This window comes from Magallana gigas, chromosome 4 (assembly GCF_963853765.1).
Source record: "Magallana gigas chromosome 4, xbMagGiga1.1, whole genome shotgun sequence".
Classification (NCBI taxonomy): domain Eukaryota; kingdom Metazoa; phylum Mollusca; class Bivalvia; order Ostreida; family Ostreidae; genus Magallana; species Magallana gigas.
The window spans coordinates 45,380,771-45,406,590 of NC_088856.1; the positions used below are offsets into that span (position 1 = coordinate 45,380,771).

A 25,820-nucleotide genomic window follows, 5' to 3' on the forward strand; every position below is an offset into this window, starting at 1 on the left:
AGAAGAAGAGTTTTAAAGATTTACTCTATAAGTAAAACGTCAACCCCCATTGTGGCCCCACTCTACCCCAGAGGGTCATGATTTTCACAACTTTAAATTTTCACTACCTGATGATGCGTCCATACAAGTTTCAGCTTTCCTGGCATAATGGTTTCTGAGAAGAAGATCATTAAGATTTACTCATATATTCCTATGTAAAAACTTTACAGGTGAACTTAAAAAGAAGTTGCATGTATTGACTCTTCAGTTACTCACTCCACGTACAAATCCAAAGATTATTTGTGTTTATAAAGAAATCGCTGGTGTACTGTCTTAACTATATTTTCAGCTAGTCTTCGTGTGTTCTTTAAAAAATGGTTTTAAACATCAAGAGTCTTTGTAACAATGTAAAACCAGAAATGGAGGATCAGATCCATTCACTAAAATCTATGTGAGGCAAAAGCGTACGTCTTGGCAGTTAAAAAAGTTAAAAGGGGTGTAATTGCGCACTTAGTATACGATTTCGTCTAAGTAAAGCGCTTTTGCAAACATCAGACATTTTTAATATCATACAATATTCAGCTAAAATGCATGTATATAAAACGAAACGTCAATCACATAATAACCTGGTTAAAAGAGTCTTAATTATCTAGCTTATACTTTACATCTTTAACATCTTCCATTTCGCTGGAAATAATAATGGTCTAGAATATCAAGTGATTTTATACACGGAGTTCCATATTTTTGTTTTTGAAGCAGGTTTTCTGAATTTATGACAAATTAGTGGTTACAGACACCATAAAATCAGTACCTAGGTTTCGAAAATGATATTGCGACAGATACATGTACCTGTATCTATTTAAGTCAAAGGTACATTCCGTTCAAACACGGGTGTAGGCAAAATAATGGGAAAATGGTACTATGCCTATTTACTTCAGTTTCCAGATCCAATTGAAAAATTATTGCCATTAGAACAAGATATGTTTGTGAAACACTTATGCCCCCCTCCCTTGGACACATCCACAAAGAAAATGAACGTAAACTTAAATAACTGGAATTTTTCTACGTCCAAGGGCCATAACTCTGTCGAAAATTGCTCTATCATACCCAAAATCAAACATGACCTAGATATTATCATGATAAACTTGTATACCAAATTTCATTTCAATATGTTCATCCTCTGCGAAGAAAATGAGCGGAACTGCAAAATACTAGAATTTTTCTACGTCCTAGGGCCATAACTCTGTCGAAAATTGATTGATCGTACCCAATATCGAACTTGACCTAGATATTATTAAATATCATGATAAACAAGTATACCAAATTTCATTTCAATATGTTCATCCTCTGCGAAGAAAATGAGCGGAACTGCAAAAAACTAGAATTTTTCTATGTTCAAGGGCCAAAACTCTGTCGAAAATTGCTTGATTGAACCCAATATCCAACTTGACCTAGATATTATCATGATAAACCTGTATACCAAATTTTATTTCAATATGTTCATCCTTTGCGAAGAAAATGAGTGGAAACTGCAAAAAGCTAGAATTTTTCTACGTCCAAGGGCCATAACTCTGTCGATAATTGATCGATCGTACCCAATATCGAACTTGACCTAGATATTATCATGAAAAACCAGTTTACCAAATTTCATTTCAATATGTTCATCCTCTGCAAAGAAAATGAGCGGAACTGCAAAAAACTAGAATTTTTCTACGTCCAAGGGCCATAACTCTGTCGAAAATTGATTGATCGTACCCAATATCCAACTTGACCTAGATATTATTAAATATCATGATAAACCAGTATACCAAATTTAATTTCAATATGTTCATCCTCTGCGAAGAAAATGAGCGGAACTGCAAAAAACTAGAATTTTTCTACGTCCAAGGGCCATAACTCTGTCGAAAATTGATCGATCGTACCCAATATCCAACTTGACCTAGATATTATCATGATAAACCTGTATACCAAATTTCATTTCAATATGTTCATCCGTTCCGAAGAAAATGAGTGGAAACTGCAAAATACTAGAATTTTTCTACGTCCAAGGGCCATAACTCTGTCGAAAATTGCTCCATTGTACCCAATATCGAACTTGACCTAGATATTATCATGATAAACCAGTATACCAAATTTCATTTCAATATGTTCATCCTCTGCGAAGAAAATGAGCGGAACTGCAAAAAACTAGAATTTTTCTACGTCCAAGGGCCAAAACTCTGTCGAAAATTGCTTGATTGAACCCAATATCCAACTTGACCTAGATATTATCATGATAAACCTGTATACCAAATTTCATTTCAATATGTTCATCCTTTGCGAAGAAAATGAGTGGAAACTGCAAAAAGCTAGAATTTTTCTACGTCCAAGGGCCATAACTCTGTCGATAATTGATCGATCGTACCCAATATCGAACTTGACCTAGATATTATCATGATAAACCAGTATACCAAATTTCATTTCAATATGTTTATCCTCTGCGAAGAAAATGAGCGGAACTGCAAAAAAACTAGAATTTTTCTACGTCCAAGGGCCATAACTCTGTCGAAAATTGATTGATCGTACCCAATATCGAACTTGACCTAGATATTATTAAATATCATGATAAACCAGTATACCAAATTTCATTTCAATATGTTCATCCTCTGCGAAGAAAATGAGCGGAACTGCAAAAAACTAGAATTTTTCTACGTCCTAGGGCCATAACTCTGTCGAAAATTGATTGATCGTACCCAATATCGAACTTGACCTAGATATTATTAAATATCATGATAAACAAGTATACCAAATTTCATTTCAATATGTTCATCCTCTGCGAAGAAAATGAGCGGAACTGCAAAAAACTAGAATTTTTCTATGTCCAAGCGCCATAACTCTGTCGATAGTTGATCGATCGTACCCAATATCGAACTTGACCTAGATATTATCATGATAAACCTGTATACCAAATTTCATTTCAATATGTTCATCCTCTGAGAAGAAAATGAGCGGAAACTGCAAAATACTAGAATTTTTCTACGTCCAAGGGCCATAACTCTGTCGAAAATTGCTCGATCGTACCCAATATCGAACTTGACCTAGATATTATTAAATATCATGATAAACTTGTATACCAAATTTCATTTCAATATGTTCATCCTCTGCGAAGAAAATGAGCGGAACTGCAAAAGACTAGAACTTTTTTATGTCCAAGGGCCATAACTCTGTCGAAAATTGATCGATTTTACCCAATATCCAACTTGACCTAGATATTATCATGATAGACCTGTATACCAAATTTCAATTCAATATGTTCATCCTCTGCGAAGAAAATGAGCGGAAACTGCAAAATACTAGAATTTTTCTACGTCCAAGGGCCATAACTCTGTCGAAAATTGCTCGATCGTACCCAATATCGAACTTGACCTAGATATTATTAAATATCATGATAAACTTGTATACCAAATTTCATTTCAATATGTTCATCCTCTGCGAAGAAAATGAGCGGAACTGCAAAAGACTAGAACTTTTTTATGTCCAAGGGCCATAACTCTGTCGAAAATTGATCGATTGTACCCAATATCCAACTTGACCTAGATATTATCATGATAAACCAGTATACCAAATTTCATTTCAATATGTTCATCCTCTGCGAAGAAAATGAGCGGAAACTGCAAAATACTAGAATTTTTCTACGTCCAAGGGCCATAACTCTGTCGAAAATTGATCAATTGTACCCAATATCGAACTTGACCTAGATATTATCATGATAAACCAGTATACCAAATTTCATTTCAATATGTTCATCCTCTGCGAAGAAAATGAGCGGAACTGCAAAACATAGGTAATCATAGATTACTAAGCTCACCGAGACGGAGCATCACCCTTATGAGACATCACCTACATAAGACCACCTTTATCATTTTATATGAAAATCATACTTTATGATCTTGGATATTCATGGATTCTGTTTTGACATAATATCGTATATCATCTGATAAAAATATTTATGATAATCATATGTTCATGTGTTAATCAATACAATGATATAAAATTAAATATTGCATCATGTCATATTTATAATATATATCATATAATACAATAAAATACCGTAATAAACAATAATGAGATATGATATTGTAACATATAATATGACATTGTATTGTGTTATACCTTATTGTATTTGATCACATAATACAATATCATAAAATATTATACAATATAGTATTATATTACAATATCATATTACATAATACATCATTACATTGAAACATGATATTATATTGTATAATATAGTATGATATTGTATTGAATGACACTGAAACATATTTGATACATTATATGATATTATATCATATAATACAATATAATTTGATTTCAACATTGTATCTTATCAAATGATACAATATCATGTGATAAAGTAAAATATTATAAAATACATTATTATATTATACATATTGTATCATATGACACAATAATATATATTACAATATCATATAATACAATTTCATGTGATATGATAATATATCATAAAAACCAATATCATATCATACAATATCGTATGATACAATATTATATTATATTACAATATCATATAATACAATTTCATGTGATATAATTTTATATTACTGAAACCAATATCATATTATACAATATTGTATGATACAATATTATAGAATATACAATATTGTATCATAGGATACAATATAATATTTTGCAATATCTTATGTAATTGTATCATGTGATAAAATAATAAATTAAAAATACAATATAATATTATACAATATTGTATCATAATATACAATACTTTACATAACAATATCATGATACAATATCATAAAATATAAAAAAAAATGATACAATATCATATCGTATCGTATAACTTTTATAATATAACATATGATATCATTTTGTATCATATCAAACAATATTGTTTCATATCATACAAAACTATATCATAGAAATCATGCTATATCATTTATCAACAAACACATCTATCTATCGAGCTGGTTTGAGTGAGGTAGGAGATTTCTTTAGCATCCTTGATAATGGAGATCAGGCTCTGCATCTGAAGCAACCTCTGCATTTAATTTATGATAAAGTTAAATCAACTATGCAAGACATCATCTATAAAACATGTGACCTGTTCCAAAAAACTAAACCTCATCCAGCATCCGAAACCTATGGCTCAGATTCAGCATTCAAGCCCATCAGGTGCATTGGTATCATAAGACGCAACATCCATGCAAGTTTGGTGAAGTTTGGACCAGTAATAACTAAGATATCATCATCAGAGGGCACTAGCAATTAAAACCTTAACTTCCTCCAGCATCCGCAACCTATGGCTCAGATTCAGCATCCATGCCTGTCAGGTGCATCTGTATCATAAGACACAATCCATTCAAGTTTGGTGAAGTTAGGACCTGTAATAACTAAGATTTATTTTTTAGCATCCTTGATAATGGAGATCAAGCTCTGCATCTGAAGCTACCTCTGCAATTCATTCATATTACAGTTAAATCAACTATGCAAGTTTGAAATAGTACTATCATCTATTAAACATGTGACCTGTTCCTAAAAACTTAACTTTATCCAGCATCCGAAACCAGACTCAGCATTCAAGCCTGTCAGGTGCATCAGTATCATAATACACACCATCCATGGAAGTCTGGTGAAGTAAGGACAAGTAATGACTAAGATATCATCATCAGAGGGCACCTGTTTTAAAAACTTTATTTAACCAGCTCTTAAAACCTTAACCTCCTCCAGCATCCGAAACCTATTGCTCAGATTCAGCATTCAAGCTTGTCAGGTGCATCAGTATCATAAGACGCACCATCCATACAAGTTTGGTGAAGTTAGGACAAGTAATAACTAAGATATCATCATCAGAGGGCACCTGTTTCAAAAACTTTATTTAACCAGCTCTTAAAACCTTAACCTCCTCCAGCATCCGAAACCTATTGCTCAGATTCAGCATTCAAGCTTGTCAGGTGCATCAGTATCATAAGACGCACCATCCATACAAGTTTGGTGAAGTTAGGACCAGTAGTAACTAAGATATAATCATCAGAGGGCACCTGCAACAAAAACTTTAACCAGCTCTAAAAACCTTAACCTCTTCCAGCATCCGAAACCTATTGCTCAGATTCAGCATTCAAGCTTGTCAGGTGCATCAGTATCATAAGACGCATCATTCATACAAGTTTGGTGAAGTTAGGACCAGTAGTAACTTAGATATTGCTATCAATGGGCACCCGCAACAAAAACTTTAACCTGCTCCAAAAACCTTAACCTCCTCCAGCATCCGAAACCTATAGCTTAGATTCAGCACTCAAGCCTGTCTGGTGCATTAGTATCATAAGGCACACCATCCATGCAAGTTTGGTGAAGTACGGACCAGCAGTAACTTAGATATTGCTATCAAAGGGCACCTGCAACAAAAACTTTAACCTGGTCCAACAACCTTAAACTCCTCCAGCATCTAAAATTTAGTACCCAGATTCAGCACCCAAGTCTTTCAATTCCATGCGAAGGTCCAGATGCATCATCCATGCAAGTTTGGTGAAGATAGGACAAGTAATAGCTTGGATACAGGACCTGCAACAAAAACTTTAACCAGGTCCGGACGCCGACGCCGACGCCGACACCACCGCCGACGCCGAGGGTATAGCATAAGCTCTCCTTGACTTCGTCTCGGTGAGCTAAAAACTAGAATTTTTCTGCGTCCAAGGGCCAAAACTCTGTCGAAAATTGCTCGATCGAACCCAATATCCAACTTGACCTAGATATTATCATGATAAACCTGTATACCAAATTTTATTTCAATATGTTCATCCTTTGCGAAGAAAATGAGTGGAAACTGCAAAAAGCTAGAATTTTTCTACATCCAAGGGCCATAACTCTGTCGATAATTGATCGATCGTACCCAATATCCAACTTGACCTAGATATTATCATGATAAACCAGTATACCAAATTTCATTTCAATATGTTCATCCTCTGCGAAGAAAATGAGCGGAACTGCAAAAAACTAGAATTTTTCTACGTCCAAGGGCCATAACTCTGTCGAAAATTGATTGATCGTACCCAATATCGAACTTGACCTAGATATTATTAAATATCATGATAAACCAGTAAACCAAACTTCATTTCAATATGTTCATCCTCTGCGAAGAAAATGAGCGGAACTGCAAACAACTAGAATTTTTCTGCGTCCTAGGGCCATAACTCTGTCGAAAATTGATTGATCGTACCCAATATCGAACTTGACCTAGATATTATTAAATATCATGATAAACAAGTATACCAAATTTCATTTCAATATGTTCATCCTCTGCGAAGAAAATGAGCGGAACTGCAAAAAGCTAGAATTTTTCTATGTCCGAGGGCCATAACTCTGTCGAAAATTGATCGATCGTACCCAATATCGAACTTGACCTAGATATTATCATGATAAACCTGTATACCAAATTTCATTTCAATATGTTCATCCTCTGAGAAGAAAATGAGCGGAAACTGCAAAATACTAGAATTTTTCTACGTCCAAGGGCCATAACTCTGTCGAAAATTGCTCGATCGTACCCAATATCGAACTTGACCTAGATATTATTAAATATCATGATAAACTTGTATACCAAATTTCATTTCAATATGTTCATCCTCTGCGAAGAAAATGAGCGGAACTGCAAAAGACTAGAATTTTTCTATGTCCAAGTGCCATAACTCTGTCGAAAATTGATCGATTGTACCCAATATCCAACTTGACCTAGATATTATCATGATAAACCTGTATACCAAATTTCATTTCAATATGTTCATCCTCTGCGAAGAAAATGAGCGGAAACTGCAAAATACTAGAATTTTTCTACGTCCAAGGGCCATAACTCTGTCGAAAATTGCTCGATTGTACCCAATATCAAACTTGACCTAGATATTATCATGATAAACCAGTATACCAAATTTCATTTCAATATGTTCATCCTCTGCGAAGAAAATGAGCGGAACTGCAAAAAACTAGAATTTTTCTGCGTCCAAGGGCCAAAACTCTGTCGAAAATTGCTCGATCGAACCCAATATCCAACTTGAACTAGATATTATCATGATAAACCTGTATACCAAATTTTATTTCAATATGTTCATCCTTTGCGAAGAAAATGAGTGGAAACTGCAAAAAGCCAGAATTTTTCTACGTCCAAGGGCCATAACTCTGTCGATAATTGATCGATCGTACCCAATATCGAACTTGACCTAGATATTATCATGATAAACCAGTATACTAAACTTCATTTCAATATGTTCATCCTCTGCAAAGAAAATGAGCGGAACAGCAAAAAACTAGAATTTTTCTACGTCCAATGGCCATAACTCTGTCGAAAATTGATTGATTGTACCCAATATCGAACTTGACCTAGATATTATTAAATATCATGATAAACCAGTATACCAAATTTCATTTCAATATGTTCATCCTCTGCGAAGAAAATGAGCGGAACTGCAAAAGACTAGAATTTTTCTATGTCCAAGGGCCATAACTCTGTCGAAAATTGATCGATCGTACCCAATATCCAACTTGACCTAGATATTATCATGATAAACCAGTATACCAAATTTCATTTCAATATGTTCATCCTCTGCGAAGAAAATGAGCGGAACTGCAAAAAACTAGAATTTTTCTACGTCCAAGGGCCAAAACTCTGTCGAATATTGCTCGATCGAACCCAATATCCAACTTGACCTAGATATTATCATGATAAACCTGTATACCAAATTTTATTTCAATATGTTCATCCTTTGCGAAGAAAATGAGTGGAAACTGCAAAAAGCTAGAATTTTTCTACGTCCAAGGGCCATAACTCTGTCGATAATTGATCGATCGTACCCAATATCGAACTTGACCTAGATATTATCATGATAGACCAGTATACTAAACTTCATTTCAATATGTTCATCCTCTGCAAAGAAAATGAGCGGAACAGCAAAAAACTAGAATTTTTCTACGTCCAATGGCCATAACTCTGTCGAAAATTGATTGATTGTACCCAATATCGAACTTGACCAAAATATTATTAAATATCATGATAAACCAGTATACCAAATTTCATTTCAATATGTTCATCCTCTGCGAAGAAAATGAGCGGAACTGCAAAAGACTAGAATTTTTCTATGTCCAAGGGCCATAACTCTGTCGAAAATTGATCGATCGTACCCAATATCCAACTTGACCTAGATATTATCATGATAAACCAGTATACCAAATTTCATTTCAATATGTTCATCCTCTGCGAAGAAAATGAGCGGAACTGCAAAAAACTAGAATTTTTCTACGTCCAAGGGCCATAACTCTGTCGAAAATTGATTGATCGTACCCAATATCGAACTTGACCTAGATATTATTAAATATCATGATAAACCAGTAAACCAAATTTCATTTCAATATGTTCATCCTCTGCGAAGAAAATGAGCGGAACAGCAAAAAACTAGAATTTTTCTGCGTCCTAGGGCCATAACTCTGTCGAAAATTGATTGATCGTACCCAATATCGAACTTGATCTAGATATTATTAAATATCATGATAAACCAGTATACCAAATTTCATTTCAATATGTTCATCCTCTGCGAAGAAAATGAGCAGAACTGCAAAAAACTAGAATTTTTCTGCGTCCAAGGGCCAAAACTCTGTCGAAAATTGCTCGATCGAACCCAATATCCAACCTGACCTAGATATTATCATGATAAACCTGTATACCAAATTTTATTTCAATATGTTCATCCTTTGCGAAGAAAATGAGTGGAAACTGCAAAAAGCTAGAATTTTTCTACGTCCAAGGGCCATAACTCTGTCGATAATTGATCGATCGTACCCAATATCGAACTTGACCTAGATATTATCATGATAAACCAGTATACTAAACTTCATTTCAATATGTTCATCCTCTGCAAAGAAAATGAGCGGAACTGCAAAAAACTAGAATTTTTCTACGTCCAATGGCCATAACTCTGTCGAAAATTGATTGAGTGTACCCAATATCGAACTTGACCTAGATATTATTAAATATCATGATAAACCAGTAAACCAAATTTCATTTCAATATGTTCATCCTCTGCGAAGAAAATGAGCGGAACAGCAAAAAACTAGAATTTTTCTGCGTCCTAGGGCCATAACTCTGTCGAAAATTGATTGATCGTACCCAATATCGAACTTGATCTAGATATTATTAAATATCATGATAAACCAGTATACCAAATTTCATTTCAATATGTTCATCCTCTGCGAAGAAAATGAGCGGAACTGCAAAAAGCTAGAATTTTTCTATGTCCGAGGGCCATAACTCTGTCGAAAATTGCTCGATCGAACCCAATATCCAACCTGACCTAGATATTATCATGATAAACCTGTATACCAAATTTTATTTCAATATGTGTATCCTTTGCGAAGAAAATGAGTGGAAACTGCAAAAAGCTAGAATTTTTCTACGTCCAAGGGCCATAACTCTGTCGATAATTGATCGATCGTACCCAATATCGAACTTGACCTAGATATTATCATGATAAACCAGTATACTAAACTTCATTTCAATATGTTCATCCTCTGCAAAGAAAATGAGCGGAACAGCAAAAAACTAGAATTTTTCTACGTCCAATGGCCATAACTCTGTCGAAAATTGATTGATTGTACCCAATATCGAACTTGACCTAGATATTATTAAATATCATGATAAACCAGTATACCAAATTTCATTTCAATATGTTCATCCTCTGCGAAGAAAATGAGCGGAACTGCAAAAGACTAGAATTTTTCTATGTCCAAGGGCCATAACTCTGTCGAAAATTGATCGATCGTACCCAATATCCAACTTGACCTAGATATTATCATGATAAACCAGTATACCAAATTTCATTTCAATATGTTCATCCTCTGCGAAGAAAATGAGCGGAACTGCAAAAAACTAGAATTTTTCTACGTCCAAGGGCCAAAACTCTGTCGAATATTGCTCGATCGAACCCAATATCCAACTTGACCTAGATATTATCATGATAAACCTGTATACCAAATTTTATTTCAATATGTTCATCCTTTGCGAAGAAAATGAGTGGAAACTGCAAAAAGCTAGAATTTTTCTACGTCCAAGGGCCATAACTCTGTCGATAATTGATCGATCGTACCCAATATCGAACTTGACCTAGATATTATCATGATAGACCAGTATACTAAACTTCATTTCAATATGTTCATCCTCTGCAAAGAAAATGAGCGGAACAGCAAAAAACTAGAATTTTTCTACGTCCAATGGCCATAACTCTGTCGAAAATTGATTGATTGTACCCAATATCGAACTTGACCAAAATATTATTAAATATCATGATAAACCAGTATACCAAATTTCATTTCAATATGTTCATCCTCTGCGAAGAAAATGAGCGGAACTGCAAAAGACTAGAATTTTTCTATGTCCAAGGGCCATAACTCTGTCGAAAATTGATCGATCGTACCCAATATCCAACTTGACCTAGATATTATCATGATAAACCAGTATACCAAATTTCATTTCAATATGTTCATCCTCTGCGAAGAAAATGAGCGGAACTGCAAAAAACTAGAATTTTTCTACGTCCAAGGGCCATAACTCTGTCGAAAATTGATTGATCGTACCCAATATCGAACTTGACCTAGATATTATTAAATATCATGATAAACCAGTAAACCAAATTTCATTTCAATATGTTCATCCTCTGCGAAGAAAATGAGCGGAACAGCAAAAAACTAGAATTTTTCTGCGTCCTAGGGCCATAACTCTGTCGAAAATTGATTGATCGTACCCAATATCGAACTTGATCTAGATATTATTAAATATCATGATAAACCAGTATACCAAATTTCATTTCAATATGTTCATCCTCTGCGAAGAAAATGAGCAGAACTGCAAAAAACTAGAATTTTTCTGCGTCCAAGGGCCAAAACTCTGTCGAAAATTGCTCGATCGAACCCAATATCCAACCTGACCTAGATATTATCATGATAAACCTGTATACCAAATTTTATTTCAATATGTTCATCCTTTGCGAAGAAAATGAGTGGAAACTGCAAAAAGCCAGAATTTTTTTACGTCCAAGGGCCATAACTCTGTCGATAATTGATCGATCGTACCCAATATCGAACTTGACCTAGATATTATCATGATAAACCAGTATACTAAACTTCATTTCAATATGTTCATCCTCTGCAAAGAAAATGAGCGGAACAGCAAAAAACTAGAATTTTTCTACGTCCAATGGCCATAACTCTGTCGAAAATTGATTGAGTGTACCCAATATCGAACTTGACCTAGATATTATTAAATATCATGATAAACCAGTATACCAAATTTCATTTCAATATGTTCATCCTCTGCGAAGAAAATGAGCGGAACTGCAAAAGACTAGAATTTTTCTATGTCCAAGGGCCATAACTCTGTCGAAAATTGATCGATCGTACCCAATATCCAACTTGACCTAGATATTATCATGATAAACCAGTATACCAAATTTCATTTCAATATGTTCATCCTCTGCGAAGAAAATGAGCGGAACTGCAAAAAACTAGAATTTTTCTACGTCCAAGGGCCATAACTCTGTCGAAAATTGATTGATCGTACCCAATATCGAACTTGACCTAGATATTATTAAATATCATGATAAACCAGTAAACCAAATTTCATTTCAATATGTTCATCCTCTGCGAAAAAAATGAGCGGAACAGCAAAAAACTAGAATTTTTCTGCGTCCTAGGGCCATAACTCTGTCGAAAATTGATTGATCGTACCCAATATCGAACTTGATCTAGATATTATTAAATATCATGATAAACCAGTATACCAAATTTCATTTCAATATGTTCATCCTCTGCGAAGAAAATGAGCGGAACTGCAAAAAGCTAGAATTTTTCTATGTCCGAGGGCCATAACTCTGTCGAAAATTGATCGATCGTACCCAATATCAAACCTGACCTAGATATTATCATGATAAACCTGTATACCAAATTTCATTTCAATATGTTCATCCTCTGAGAAGAAAATGAGCGGAACTGCAAAATACTAGAATTTTTCTGCGTCCAAGGGCCATAACTCTGTCGAAAATTGCTCTATCGTACCCAAGATCGAACTTGACCTAGATATTATTAAATATCATGATAAACTTGTATACCAAATTTCATTTCAATATGTTCATCCTCTGCGAAGAAAATGAGCGGAACTGCAAAAGACTAGAATTTTTCTATGTCCAAGGGCCATAACTCTGTCGAAAATTGATCGATTGTACCCAATATCCAACTTGACCTAGATATTATCATGATAAACCTGTATACCAAATTTCAATTCAATATGTTCATCCTCTGCGAAGAAAATGAGCGGAAACTGCAAAATACTAGAATTTTTCTACGTCCAAGGGCCTAGCCCTGTCGAAAATTGCTCGATTGTACCCAATATCGAACTTAACCTAGATATTATCATGATAAACCAGTATACCAAATTTCATTTCAATATGTTCATCCTCTGCGAAGAAAATGAGCGGAACTGCAAAAAACTAGAATTTTTCTATGTCCAAGGGCCAAAACTCTGTCGAAAATTGCTCGATCGAACCCAATATCCAACTTGACCTAGATATTATCATGATAAACCTGTATACCAAATTTTATTTCAATATGTTCATCCTTTGCGAAGAAAATGAGTGGAAACTGCAAAAAGCTAGAATTTTTCTACGTCCAAGGGCCATAACTCTGTCGAAAATTGATTGATCGTACCCAATATCGAACTTGACCTAGATATTATTAAATATCATGATAAACCAGTATACCAAATTACATTTCAATATGTTCATCCTATGCGAAGAAAATGAGCGGAAACTGCAAAATACTAGAATTTTTCTACGCCCAAGGGCCATAACTCTGTCGAAAATTGCTCGATTGTAAAATATATCGAACTTGACCTAGATATTATCATGATAAACCTGTATACCAAATTTCAATTCAATATGTTCATCCTCTGCGAAGAAAATGAGCGGAAACTGCAAAATACTAGAATTTTTCTACGTCCAAGGGCCATAACTCTGTCGAAAATTGCTCGATTGTACCCAATATCGAACTTGACCTAGATATTATCATGATAAACCAGTATACCAAATTTCATTTCAATATGTTCATCCTCTGCGAAGAAAATGAGCGGAACTGCAAAAAACTAGAATTTTTCTATGTCCAAGGGCCATAACTCTGTCGAAAAATGATCGATCGTATCCAATTTGACCTAGATATTATCATGATCAACCTGTATACCAAATTTCATTTCAATATGTTCATCCTCTGAGAAGAAATTGAGCGGAAACTGCAAAATACTAGAATTTTTCTACGTCCAAGGGCCATAACTCTGTCGAAAATTGCTCGATTGTACCCAATATCGAACTTGACCTAGATATTATCATGATAAACCTGTATACCAAATTTCATTTCAATATGTTCATCCTCTGCGAAGAAAATGAGCGGGACTGCAAAAAACTAGAATTTTTCTACGTCCAAGGGCCATAACTCTGTCGAAAATTGATTGATCGTACCCAATATCGAACTTGACCTAGATTTTATTAAATATCATGATAAACCAGTATACCAAATTTCATTTCAATATGTTCATCCTCTGCGAAGAAAATGAGCGGAACTGCAAAAAACTAGAATTTTTCTACGTCCAAGGGCCATAACTCTATCGAAAATTGATCGATCATACCCAATATCCAACTTGACCTAAATATTATCATAATAAACCTGTATACCAAATTTCATTTCAATATGTTCATCCTCTGAGAAGAAAATGAGCGGAAACTGCAAAATAAAAGAAATTTTCTACGCCCAAGGGCCATAACTCTGTCGAAAATTACTCGATCGAACCCAATATCCAACTTGACCTAGATATTATCATGATAAACCTGTATACCAAATTTTATTTCAATATGTTCATCCTTTGCGAAGAAAATGAGTGGAAACTGCAAAAAAGCTAGAATTTTTCTACGTCCAAGGGCCATAACTCTGTCGATAATTGATCGTTCGTACCCAATATCGAACTTGACCTAGATATTATCATGATAAACCAGTATACTAAATTTCATTTCAATATGTTCATCCTCTGCAAAGAAAATGAGCGGAACAGCAAAAAACTAGAATTTTTCTACGTCCAAGGGCCATAACTCTGTCGAAAATTGATTGATCGTACCCAATATCGAACTTGACCTAGATATTATTAAATATCATGATAAACCAGTATACCAAATTACATTTCAATATGTTCATCCTCTGCGAAGAAAATGAGCGGAACTGCAAAAAACTAGAATATTTCTGCGTCCAAGGGCCAAAACTCTGTCGAAAATTGCTTGATTGAACCCAATATCCAACTTGACCTAGATATTATCATGATAAACCTGTATACCAAATCTTATTTCAATATGTTCATCCTTTGCGAAGAAAATGAGTGGAAACTGCAAAAAGCTAGAATTTTTCTACGTCCAAGGGCCATAACTCTGTCGATAATTGATCGATCGTACCCAATATCGAACTTGACCTAGATATTATCATGATAAACCAGTATACCAAATTTCATTTCAATATGTTCATCCTCTGCGAAGAAAATGAGCGGAAACTTCAAAATACTAGAATTTTTCTACGTCCAAGGGCCATAACTCTGTCGAAAATTGCTCGATTGTACCCAATATCGGACTTGACCAAAATATTATTAAATATCATGATAAACCAGTATACCAAATTTCATTTCAATATGTTCATCCTTTGCGAAGAAAATGAGCGGAACTGCAAAAAACTAGAATTTTTCTGTGTCCAAGGGCCAAAACTCTGTCGAAAATTGCTCGATCGAATACAATATCCAACTTGACCTAGATATTATCATGATAAACCAGTATACCAAATTTCATTTCAATATGTTCATCCTCTTTGAAGAAAATGAGCGGAACTGCAAAAAACTAGAATTTTTCTATGTCCAAGGGCCATAACTCTGTCGAAAAATGATCGATCGTATCGAACTTGACCTAGATATTATCATGATAAACCTGTATACCAAATTTCATTTCAATATGTTCATCCTCTGAGAAGAAATTGAGCGGAAACTGCAAAATACTAGAATTTTTCTACGTCCAAGGGCATAACTCTGTCGAAAATTGCTCGATTGTACCTAATATCGAACTTGACCTAGATATTATCATGATAAACCTGTATACCAAATTTCATTTCAATATGTTCATCCTCTGCGAAGAAAATGAGCGGGACTGCAAAAAACTAGAATTTTTCTACGTCCAAGGGCCATAACTCTGTCGATAATTGATCGTTCGTACCCAATATCGAACTTGACCTAGATATTATCATGATAAACCAGTATACTAAATTTCATTTCAATATGTTCATCCTCTGCAAAGAAAATGAGCGGAACAGCAAAAAACTAGAATTTTTCTACGTCCAAGGGCCATAACTCTGTCGAAAATTGCTCCATTGTACCCAATATCGAACTTGACCTAGATATTATCATGATAAACCAGTATACCAAATTTCATTTCAATATGTTCATCCTCTGCGAAGAAAATGAGCGGAACTGCAAAAAACTAGAATATTTCTGCGTCCAAGGGCCAAAACTCTGTCGAAAATTGCTTGATTGAACCCAATATCCAACTTGACCTAGATATTATCATGATAAACCTGTATACCAAATCTTATTTCAATATGTTCATCCTTTGCGAAGAAAATGAGTGGAAACTGCAAAAAGCTAGAATTTTTCTACGTCCAAGGGCCATAACTCTGTCGATAATTGATCGATCGTACCCAATATCGAACTTGACCTAGATATTATCATGATAAACCAGTATACCAAATTTCATTTCAATATGTTCATCCTCTGCGAAGAAAATGAGCGGAAACTTCAAAATACTAGAATTTTTCTACGTCCAAGGGCCATAACTCTGTCGAAAATTGCTCGATTGTACCCAATATCGGACTTGACATAGATATTATCATGATAAACCAGTATACCAAATTTCATTTCAATATGTTCATCCTTTGCGAAGAAAATGAGCGGAACTGCAAAAAACTAGAATTTTTCTGTGTCCAAGGGCCAAAACTCTGTCGAAAATTGCTCGATCGAATACAATATCCAACTTGACCTAGATATTATCATGATAAACCAGTATACCAAATTTCATTTCAATATGTTCATCCTCTTTGAAGAAAATGAGCGGAACTGCAAAAAACTAGAATTTTTCTATGTCCAAGGGCCATAACTCTGTCGAAAAATGATCGATCGTATCGAACTTGACCTAGATATTATCATGATAAACCTGTATACCAAATTTCATTTCAATATGTTCATCCTCTGAGAAGAAATTGAGCGGAAACTGCAAAATACTAGAATTTTTCTACGTCCAAGGGCATAACTCTGTCGAAAATTGCTCGATTGTACCCAATATCGAACTTGACCTAGATATTATCATGATAAACCTGTATACCAAATTTCATTTCAATATGTTCATCCTCTGCGAAGAAAATGAGCGGGACTGCAAAAAACTAGAATTTTTCTACGTCCAAGGGCCATAACTCTGTCGATAATTGATCGTTCTTACCCAATATCGAACTTGACCTAGATATTATCATGATAAACCAGTATACTAAATTTCATTTCAATATGTTCATCCTCTGCAAAGAAAATGAGCGGAACAGCAAAAAACTAGAATTTTTCTACGTCCAAGGGCCATAACTCTGTCGAAAATTGATTGATCGTACCCAATATCGAACTTGACCTAGATATTATTAAATATCATGATAAACCAGTATACCAAATTATATTTCAATATGTTCATCCTCTGCGAAGAAAATGAGCGGAACTGCAAAAGACTAGAATTTTTCTACGTCCAAGGGCCATAACTCTGTCGAAAATTGCTCCATTGTACCCAATATCGAACTTGACCTAGATATTATCATGATAAACCAGTATACCAAATTTCATTTCAATATGTTCATCCTCTGCGAAGAAAATGAGCGGAACTGCAAAAAACTAGAATTTTTCTATGTCCAAGGGCCATAACTCTATCGAAAATTGATCGATCGTACCCAATATCCAACTTGACCTAAATATTATCATGATAAACCTGTATACCAAATTTCATTTCAATATGTTCATCCTCTGAGAAGAAAATGAGCGGAAACTGCAAAATACTAGAAATTTTCTACGCCCAAGGGCCATAACTCTGTCGAAAATTGCTCGATTGTAAAATATATCGAACTTGACCTAGATATTATCATGATAAACCAGTATACCAAATTTCATTTCAATTTGTTCATCCTCTGCGAATAAAATGAGCGGAAACTGCAATAAACTAGAATTTTTCTGCGTCCAAGAGCCATAACTCTGTCGAAAATTACTTGATCGTACCCAATATCGAACTTGACCTAGATATTATCATGTTAAATTGTATACTAAATTTTATTTAAATATGTTCATCCTCTGCGAAGAAAATGAACGGAAACTGTTGGTGGACCGACCGACCGACAGACAGACAGACCGACCGACCGACAGACAGCAGCAAAGCAATATGCCCTCCCTTCTTCGAAGGGGGGCATAAAAAAGTTCCCTGGCGATTTGCCGGTACAAAAGCAGAAAATCGGGTCGATTAGGGATGATATCCATAAACATATGAAAACGGCCACTTTCTATACAATTAATTATAGAAAATCTACCATACTTTGTGCAAAATTTAAAACATGAGTGAATAAATATGACACTTCCGATTAGTGTTGATAGCTTGAATCGTTCCTAATTGTAATGATTGGCGCATTAACGATGATTTGTACACTCTGTATTAACAGTTATTAACTCTCTGGTTAAACCACTGGGTTTGTGACCCTTTCCTTCCAATGAATACAAACAAATAGAATGAGTCGACCTTAGAGCAATAGATGATATGTATCTTAAGAAATTTAGTTATTGCAAAATTCTCACCAGTTAGGGAGAAACCTAGTGATCACAAATGAAATCCGTTGATAATATAATTTACAAATAGGCCTTGGGTATTTTTAAAAATTAAGGTAAACAGAATAAATCACGTCGAACACGCTTACTGAAATCCATGTCACCTGACACGCGTTGCATAGACGAGTACATTGAGTTAATTTTTAAGATAATGTACACCAGTTAAACAACATCAGTTTATAATGGGGAAGACTAGCTGAACTGTCGCGTTTTTTTTTATATAAGTTACAGATGACAGCGATGAGATTTATTTTCTCTCCTTTCACTTATAGACATTGACTGATAAAGGATCTGAGAATTCTGAAGCTCAATAATTGAATTCAGTTCAATTTTGAATTGTGATTTTCAAACTTTCCCAAAAACCGTTGAAGAATTATATGATGCATTAGATACCATTTAATGCCATATATAAAATAATTGCCATGGATGTCTGTGCAAGTCCAAGGGGACGGTGGATCAAGATATAATCATGGCAACGGAATAAGGAGATATGCAAGAAATTAAGGTTTATGGAGTTTTCGGGCATTATTATTTTTTTAATAACAGCTTAATGACTATCCATCAGAAATCCATTCACTTTGTTGACATATGCCCTTAACTGCTTTTGTTTAATGAAAGGAATATCCAATTGTAACTTCTCCAGCCTTTTTGGTAGAGCTCCGAGTTTACCTGCTTTTTTTTTTTTTGCATTAGCATAAAACGCCAGGTTAGATAAACCGGTACATACATACCTCTTCATGACCACAACTTTATTGTGATAAGCATATGTTGTTCAAGATAATCATTTCAATCTCAAACTGTATCTCTTTTAAAATTAAAATATTGATTTTCAAAATGTTACGAATAAACATAATAAAGTATATGCTAATTCTGAATAACTGTACCTTTTCTTATCTTGACTGACTTTATCTCTTCTACATCCTCTGTAAAAATGAAGATTAAATACATAAGCGTATAATATTATTTCGGATCCTTTCTTATATATTTGGGTTTAATACGGTGCTTGCCAGTTATGTGAATATGCAACTTCATTTATTCATGTCTTCATCACTAAAACCTTATAAAGGTGCATCATGTTACATTGTTATGTTATAATAACCAAAACAAGCAATGATACCATAATTATATATTTATTAAATCTTATGATCCATTTTGATAAACCATCTTGTCTGTTACCTTGCAGATTTTTAACGTCAGTCTGTAACCTTTCAACAGTCCTCAGTGTATCTATGTAGTGCTGTATCGAATCAGGGTCCATATAACAAGTTTTCAATTTGATCAGAGAGTCCTGGTATTTTGTTGCAGTCCCAAGATAGCCTTCCAGCTCTTTTACAATTTGAGAAATATGATTCCATTTTCGTTCAAAATCTGGTTCTGAGAGAGAAATATCCGTACGATGTCCATACCATTCGTTTCTTAAAATACGAATTCGTTCTATGTTTGCCGATACACTTTTATCAGTTGGTTCTGGATCTTGTCCCCATGTGTTTTTATGTGGAGGAATAGAACACATGTTACGTAATAGAAAATAGAGCAACGTAACGTCAAAGGCGGAGTAGTTTTTGCCATAGACAATCCGTTTTTGTTTTTCACTGATAGAAGGTTTGCCCTTTTGAGGTACGTAAGTTTTAACTTTCTTTTCCAAGTCAGGTGGAGATATCTCTTTTGCAAGAACCTCGCGTAGTACATCCATGCAGGGACCCAATATAGCCCGGGCAAGTCGAGCAAGATGTGTAGTCCCTGTGGTCGATTCATATTTTGATAAGGACATCCTTTCTTGTTTGTAGCATCAACAAGATTTCCTACAAAAATATATATGATAAGAATGTTTAAAAGTTTTGTTTAATTTCAAAAATTTTTATAAGAGTATATAGATGTTGTTAATAGCGAGTGTTGCTCGCTGCTGCAAAATAAGCCGGCGAGGGAATGTAGTAATAGCAAACAAAATACACAATATATAAATAACAAAAGTTTTGACTGCATCCCAAAAAAGGACCTAAACATTGCTGACCTAATACTCGGAATTACAGTTCTGTGGGGGTATTTTGACTTGTGTTTAGTATTTCAAAAGCTTTAGTTAGAACTCAGAGTCAGAACTATAGCACGTATGTTACAACACACTTTGAAAAAACTACACACTTTGAAAAAAAAATTCTACGTGCGGAAATTTTAGAACTAAGTCAACGCACTTTGAAAAAAGAACTATGTTTTCAAAGTGCGTCGATGTCGTCGATGTTAACGCACTTTGATAAAAAATTGTTCAGGGTTTGGTCGAAATAATTATTACTTTTATATATCTTACAAATAATTGTTTAACTTTTTAAATTTCAAAAGGAGATATTTAAAAAACAATCCAAATGCATTCACAGCTAACTTGATAAACTGTTTCTCGGTTAGAATTTTTATCTTTACTCGGAAGCATATGTAGTTTGACAATTTACACATAAAGAAAAAACTCGGGAGATTTTAATTACCCAAATTTTAACATAAACTGCATCGCTTAGCAATTGTCCTTTTTTAAGTACGCAGCAAATATTTTTCTTATCTGGTACATTGGGCTATCTCAGAAACGAAAATGATTTATGTATATTGATAATGGAGATCAACGTATAACATCTTTCATGCATGAATTTCAGTTTGTAGTAATATCGAAAACGTATGGCCACGGCACCCCATCGGTCACCTGTGTAACATTGGCCATAATTCTATTCAAACAGTCACCTCTAATCAAAGCAAACTTTAAATACTATAATATATTTAAACCAGCGGTGTTTCAGTGGTTGTATCAACACTTAAGAATATGATTCTTTGAGATTTTTAGAACATGTTATACTATTTCAAATTGTAGTACTGCAGTTCTAAATAATATTTTACACAAACATATTTATCAACCGATACCGATTTTTTAACGTTACCTGCGACCCATTATAAGTTTGGAGGGATGTTATGGATTAAATCAAATTGCTTCTACATTTAACACACTATCCAAATAATCCCTTGAAATTTAATTGAGGGTGACCTGTAAATGCACAATACAGTTTAGGAAATTTATTTTTCATCCCGCAGGTTAATTAAATGCTGAAAAATGACTTTTTTAAGCAAACATCGTTTCAAAAATATGTTAACATATAAGCATTTTTTAGCCAAATCAACTCTTGAATGATTTTAAATTAACTCTGGGGGTCAATCGGTTGAAAACAAATGATGTTTTTGATATAAAAAAAATACCCCTCTTCAATTTTAACAATAATAAAATCATAGTTAGAAATGTAAACGATGATGCCGTGTTGATGCAGATTAAGGTGTCAGAAATTTCATTTTCCTTCAGGGGTCAACGAGATGTTTAAAAAAAGACGTTTATTCCCCCCCCCCCCAAAAAAAAAAATAAAAAAAAAACCATGGTTCTCAAAATTCCTCAAAAAATACTCACGAAGGGGAGTAAACAATGAAGTTTATCCCGTAAACATAATTGATTCCGAAAACTCCCCACACAATGTTTTAATTAATTAATTTAATAAAGTTTCATCAATTTACTTATAATCCTGTGGTCTGTGAGATCTTACAAATGCATTTACATGTATCCTGGAAAAACTTGCCCGCATAGTTCTCAAATTCCTCTTACAATCTTCTCAATAAACAAATTATCTCTTGTAATATATTTGCACAACAACCACTGTGGAATAATACTCAGCTTGAACATAAGGGAAAATCATTATTTTTCAAAAACTGGGTAATGAGTAAAATTTTGTTTGTTAAAGATTTATTCAACAAAAATGGTGAATTCAAAACACTACAAGAACTTTCAAATGATCTAAAGAAGAAAAATAATTGGTTGTGTGAATACAATATTTTAAAGAAAGTAATTAAGAAAAAAAGTGAGTGTTTTGATATGAAGTGTTGTTTTTATACACAAATACTGAAAAGAAATGTTTATAATTTTGATAAGGGAACATTTGATATATTCGATAAGAAATGTAAATTCTACTATGTAAACTTGCTTCATAAAAAATTCAAACCAACTTGTTACCAATCTGCATTTACAATTCATTTAATATTGGTAGAGATAATTGGAAAGATATTTATGAAAGAAAGGTTAAGAACATGTATGACAAAAGACTTAGTGAATTTCATTATAAGTTGTTAAATAATATTTTGAATTGTAATTCCTTTCAATGCAAATGTAAATCAAGGTCTAATGCAAATTGTGAATTCAGTCCGTGTGAAAAGGAGGACATTAAGCACCTTTTATTTGATTGTATATCTGTACAAAGATTGTGGCAAAGGTTGAATAGTATTTTGAATTTCGATGTATGCTGGAAACACATCATTATATGATTCTATTTTTTAAAAAAATCAAAAAGAGTATTTTTAAATACAATCATATCATATGTATCATATGTAATTTATAAATATAAATGACATGTAGAATGAACGAAAATGAAAAACTTCAACCACATCAATCTTGGTTCGAAGGACTCGGGATCTCTTCTTACAATTTTACAGTATCAGAATCATTCTTGATTGGTATTGTCATTAAAATAAACAAGATAGTTATTAACAATTATAAAGTCTCCCAAACAAAGCAGGGCAATCATTAGGGTAGGACGTACCACATCAGTCAAACTCTATATATGAAGAGAATACAATACTTGATTATTGTATGTTTAACTTATGCCCAATGAAACAAGGAGAAAGAATGACTATGGTTTAGGAGTGAGGATTTCAAAAGTTATCAAAATATATCTTATATTTTCATTTCAGAGGAAGGGGGATACATTTTGTTAAGAATAAGATCTGAAAGTTTTATCAACTAAGCTAAGCGAAGTAAGATTACTGATATTGACCAAACTTGTCTGACATTTACTATACATTAACTGTACCTCATTGTACCTTTTACTGACTTTCACTGTACCACATTGTACATTTCTACTGACTTCGACTGAACCCCTCTGAACGCCACTGTACAGCACTGACCAGCACTGTACCTCTCTGTACGGCACTGTTACAGAGCACTGACAATCACTGTGCTCCATAGTACGCAATTGTACCATTGATTTGATCATGAAAAATACATTTATTCTGAAAATCTTCAGTAGTATTTTTTCTTCGATATCCACTTTTATTATGATGTATATAGCATTAACATTATGTACATTGATAGGAATGAACTAAGTCGTTAAATTTATTTAATACATTTTTATCATTTATGAATTCTTAATGTTTTTGAAAGTTACGATCATAAAATAATGACATGTTCTTTAACAGACACGAAGCATCATTTTTGAAAGTGGGAGGTTTTGGGGGAGGAGAATCATCAACAAAATCTTGACAAGCAAAAAAAAAAGACATAAAAACCTTAATCCGTGAGGGGGTGGGGGATGGGGTGGGCTAAGTTATATACCTGAAACTTCAATTTGACTCTTTATTTCCGTTTTTTATTCCATTTCTTTTACATGCTCCCAAAAAAGTTGGGGGGAGGCAACTTTATGATAATCTATTTTTTATATCTAAATCTAAGAAATATGATTGCTGCGAGAAAATGTTGGGGAAGGGGGTTTCACCATCTCTAAGGATTTCAATAGGCATGTCATTAATCTAGTCAATTGAAAAGGCGCTATTATTTTGAGTTTTGATAGAATAAATTCAGAAAGTTGTTTATTCTATTATTTCAAAAATAAAATCGTAAATCTAAACACAATTAAAGGAAGTAAACAAATATTCAGCACTCGGAGATTGAACCCGGTTTGCCTGCGCACATGTCCACGACTGTAACGACTTACCTACACGGACTCTCGCTTCAGGACTTTGAGGCCCAAAATCTCGAGACTGCGTGGATCGAATCTAAAACAAATTTTATATTCTTTATTCATTAACGTGTTTCTATCGAAAAATGACCGAATTAAAAATCAAAAAATGGATTAAAATTTAATTTTTTATTTTTCTTCTGGTGACAACTGGAAGTGACAGATGACGTTTGGAAAGGGCACTGTGGCTGAAAAATCTTTACCATCACTGAAAATTTAAAAGCTCTTTCGTTGACACTTTTTGAGAAAACATCAATCTTTTTTTATCCCAGGTCCGGAAGTGAGGACCAAAAAACAGGACGTGTGTTTCTTTCAAATTTTGTCAAGGCAACGATCTATAGGTTTCGTTGAAATCGGCTGAAGCGTTTTGGGACAGAAAAAATGATAATAATAGGGAAAAAAGAAACAAAACAAAACATTAGGTCTTCTGTTGGAATAATAGAAAAAAGGAAACAAAGCCATAACAGTAAGATATTCCGTTTCAAACCGAAGACCTTAATAATAGGGTAAAAGAAACGATACAATAACAATAAGGTCTTCCGTTGAAATTATAATCGGTTTTGTTTTGTTTTTTCATAAGCAATATAAAATTATATGACGAAAAAAAATTACCATTTGCGCACGCATTGCGTTTTGCACTTTTTTTTACTATGCAAAGTATAATATTCGCCTACTAAAAGTAACGCTTGATCATGCCTTGCTATTTCGGAAATCAACAAGACAATACGATGTCTTTTATTTATAATGTTTATTGCATATACCGAAATGCTTTCGCATTACATGAACAGAGCTGACCTATGGTATTATATGCCGATCGTTCCTTTAAAAAGAAAAAAATATATTTATCTCAAACAAGTGAGTGGCTATTTAGTGAATCTCCCTCTAAATGTGGTTCTCATGTCAATTTTCAATATAATTTGTATAACTGTCCAAAAAAAGAATTTCAGATAATAGACTATTTGAAAAGATAGTTGAGGGGGGTGGGGGTGACCCCCGTTAAACTTCTCCGGTTTATCAAT

General features: G+C 33.9%; 1 protein-coding gene across 1 annotated transcript in view; it reads right to left on the bottom strand.

Annotated features, from left to right (window-relative positions):
- LOC117682994 (uncharacterized) overlaps positions 1-24,840 on the bottom strand; it is a 28,134-nt gene extending 3,294 nt beyond the window's left edge. Inside the window, exons 1-3 of the mRNA XM_066082571.1 lie at positions 24,778-24,840; positions 20,174-20,799; positions 19,882-19,920 (exon numbers count right to left, since the gene is read on the bottom strand). Coding sequence (XP_065938643.1) covers positions 19,882-19,920; positions 20,174-20,768 — 634 coding nt within the window. The 5' untranslated portion in view covers positions 20,769-20,799; positions 24,778-24,840. The remainder of the gene's footprint in view (positions 1-19,881; positions 19,921-20,173; positions 20,800-24,777) is intronic.
- Between the last annotated feature and the right edge of the window lie 980 nt (positions 24,841-25,820).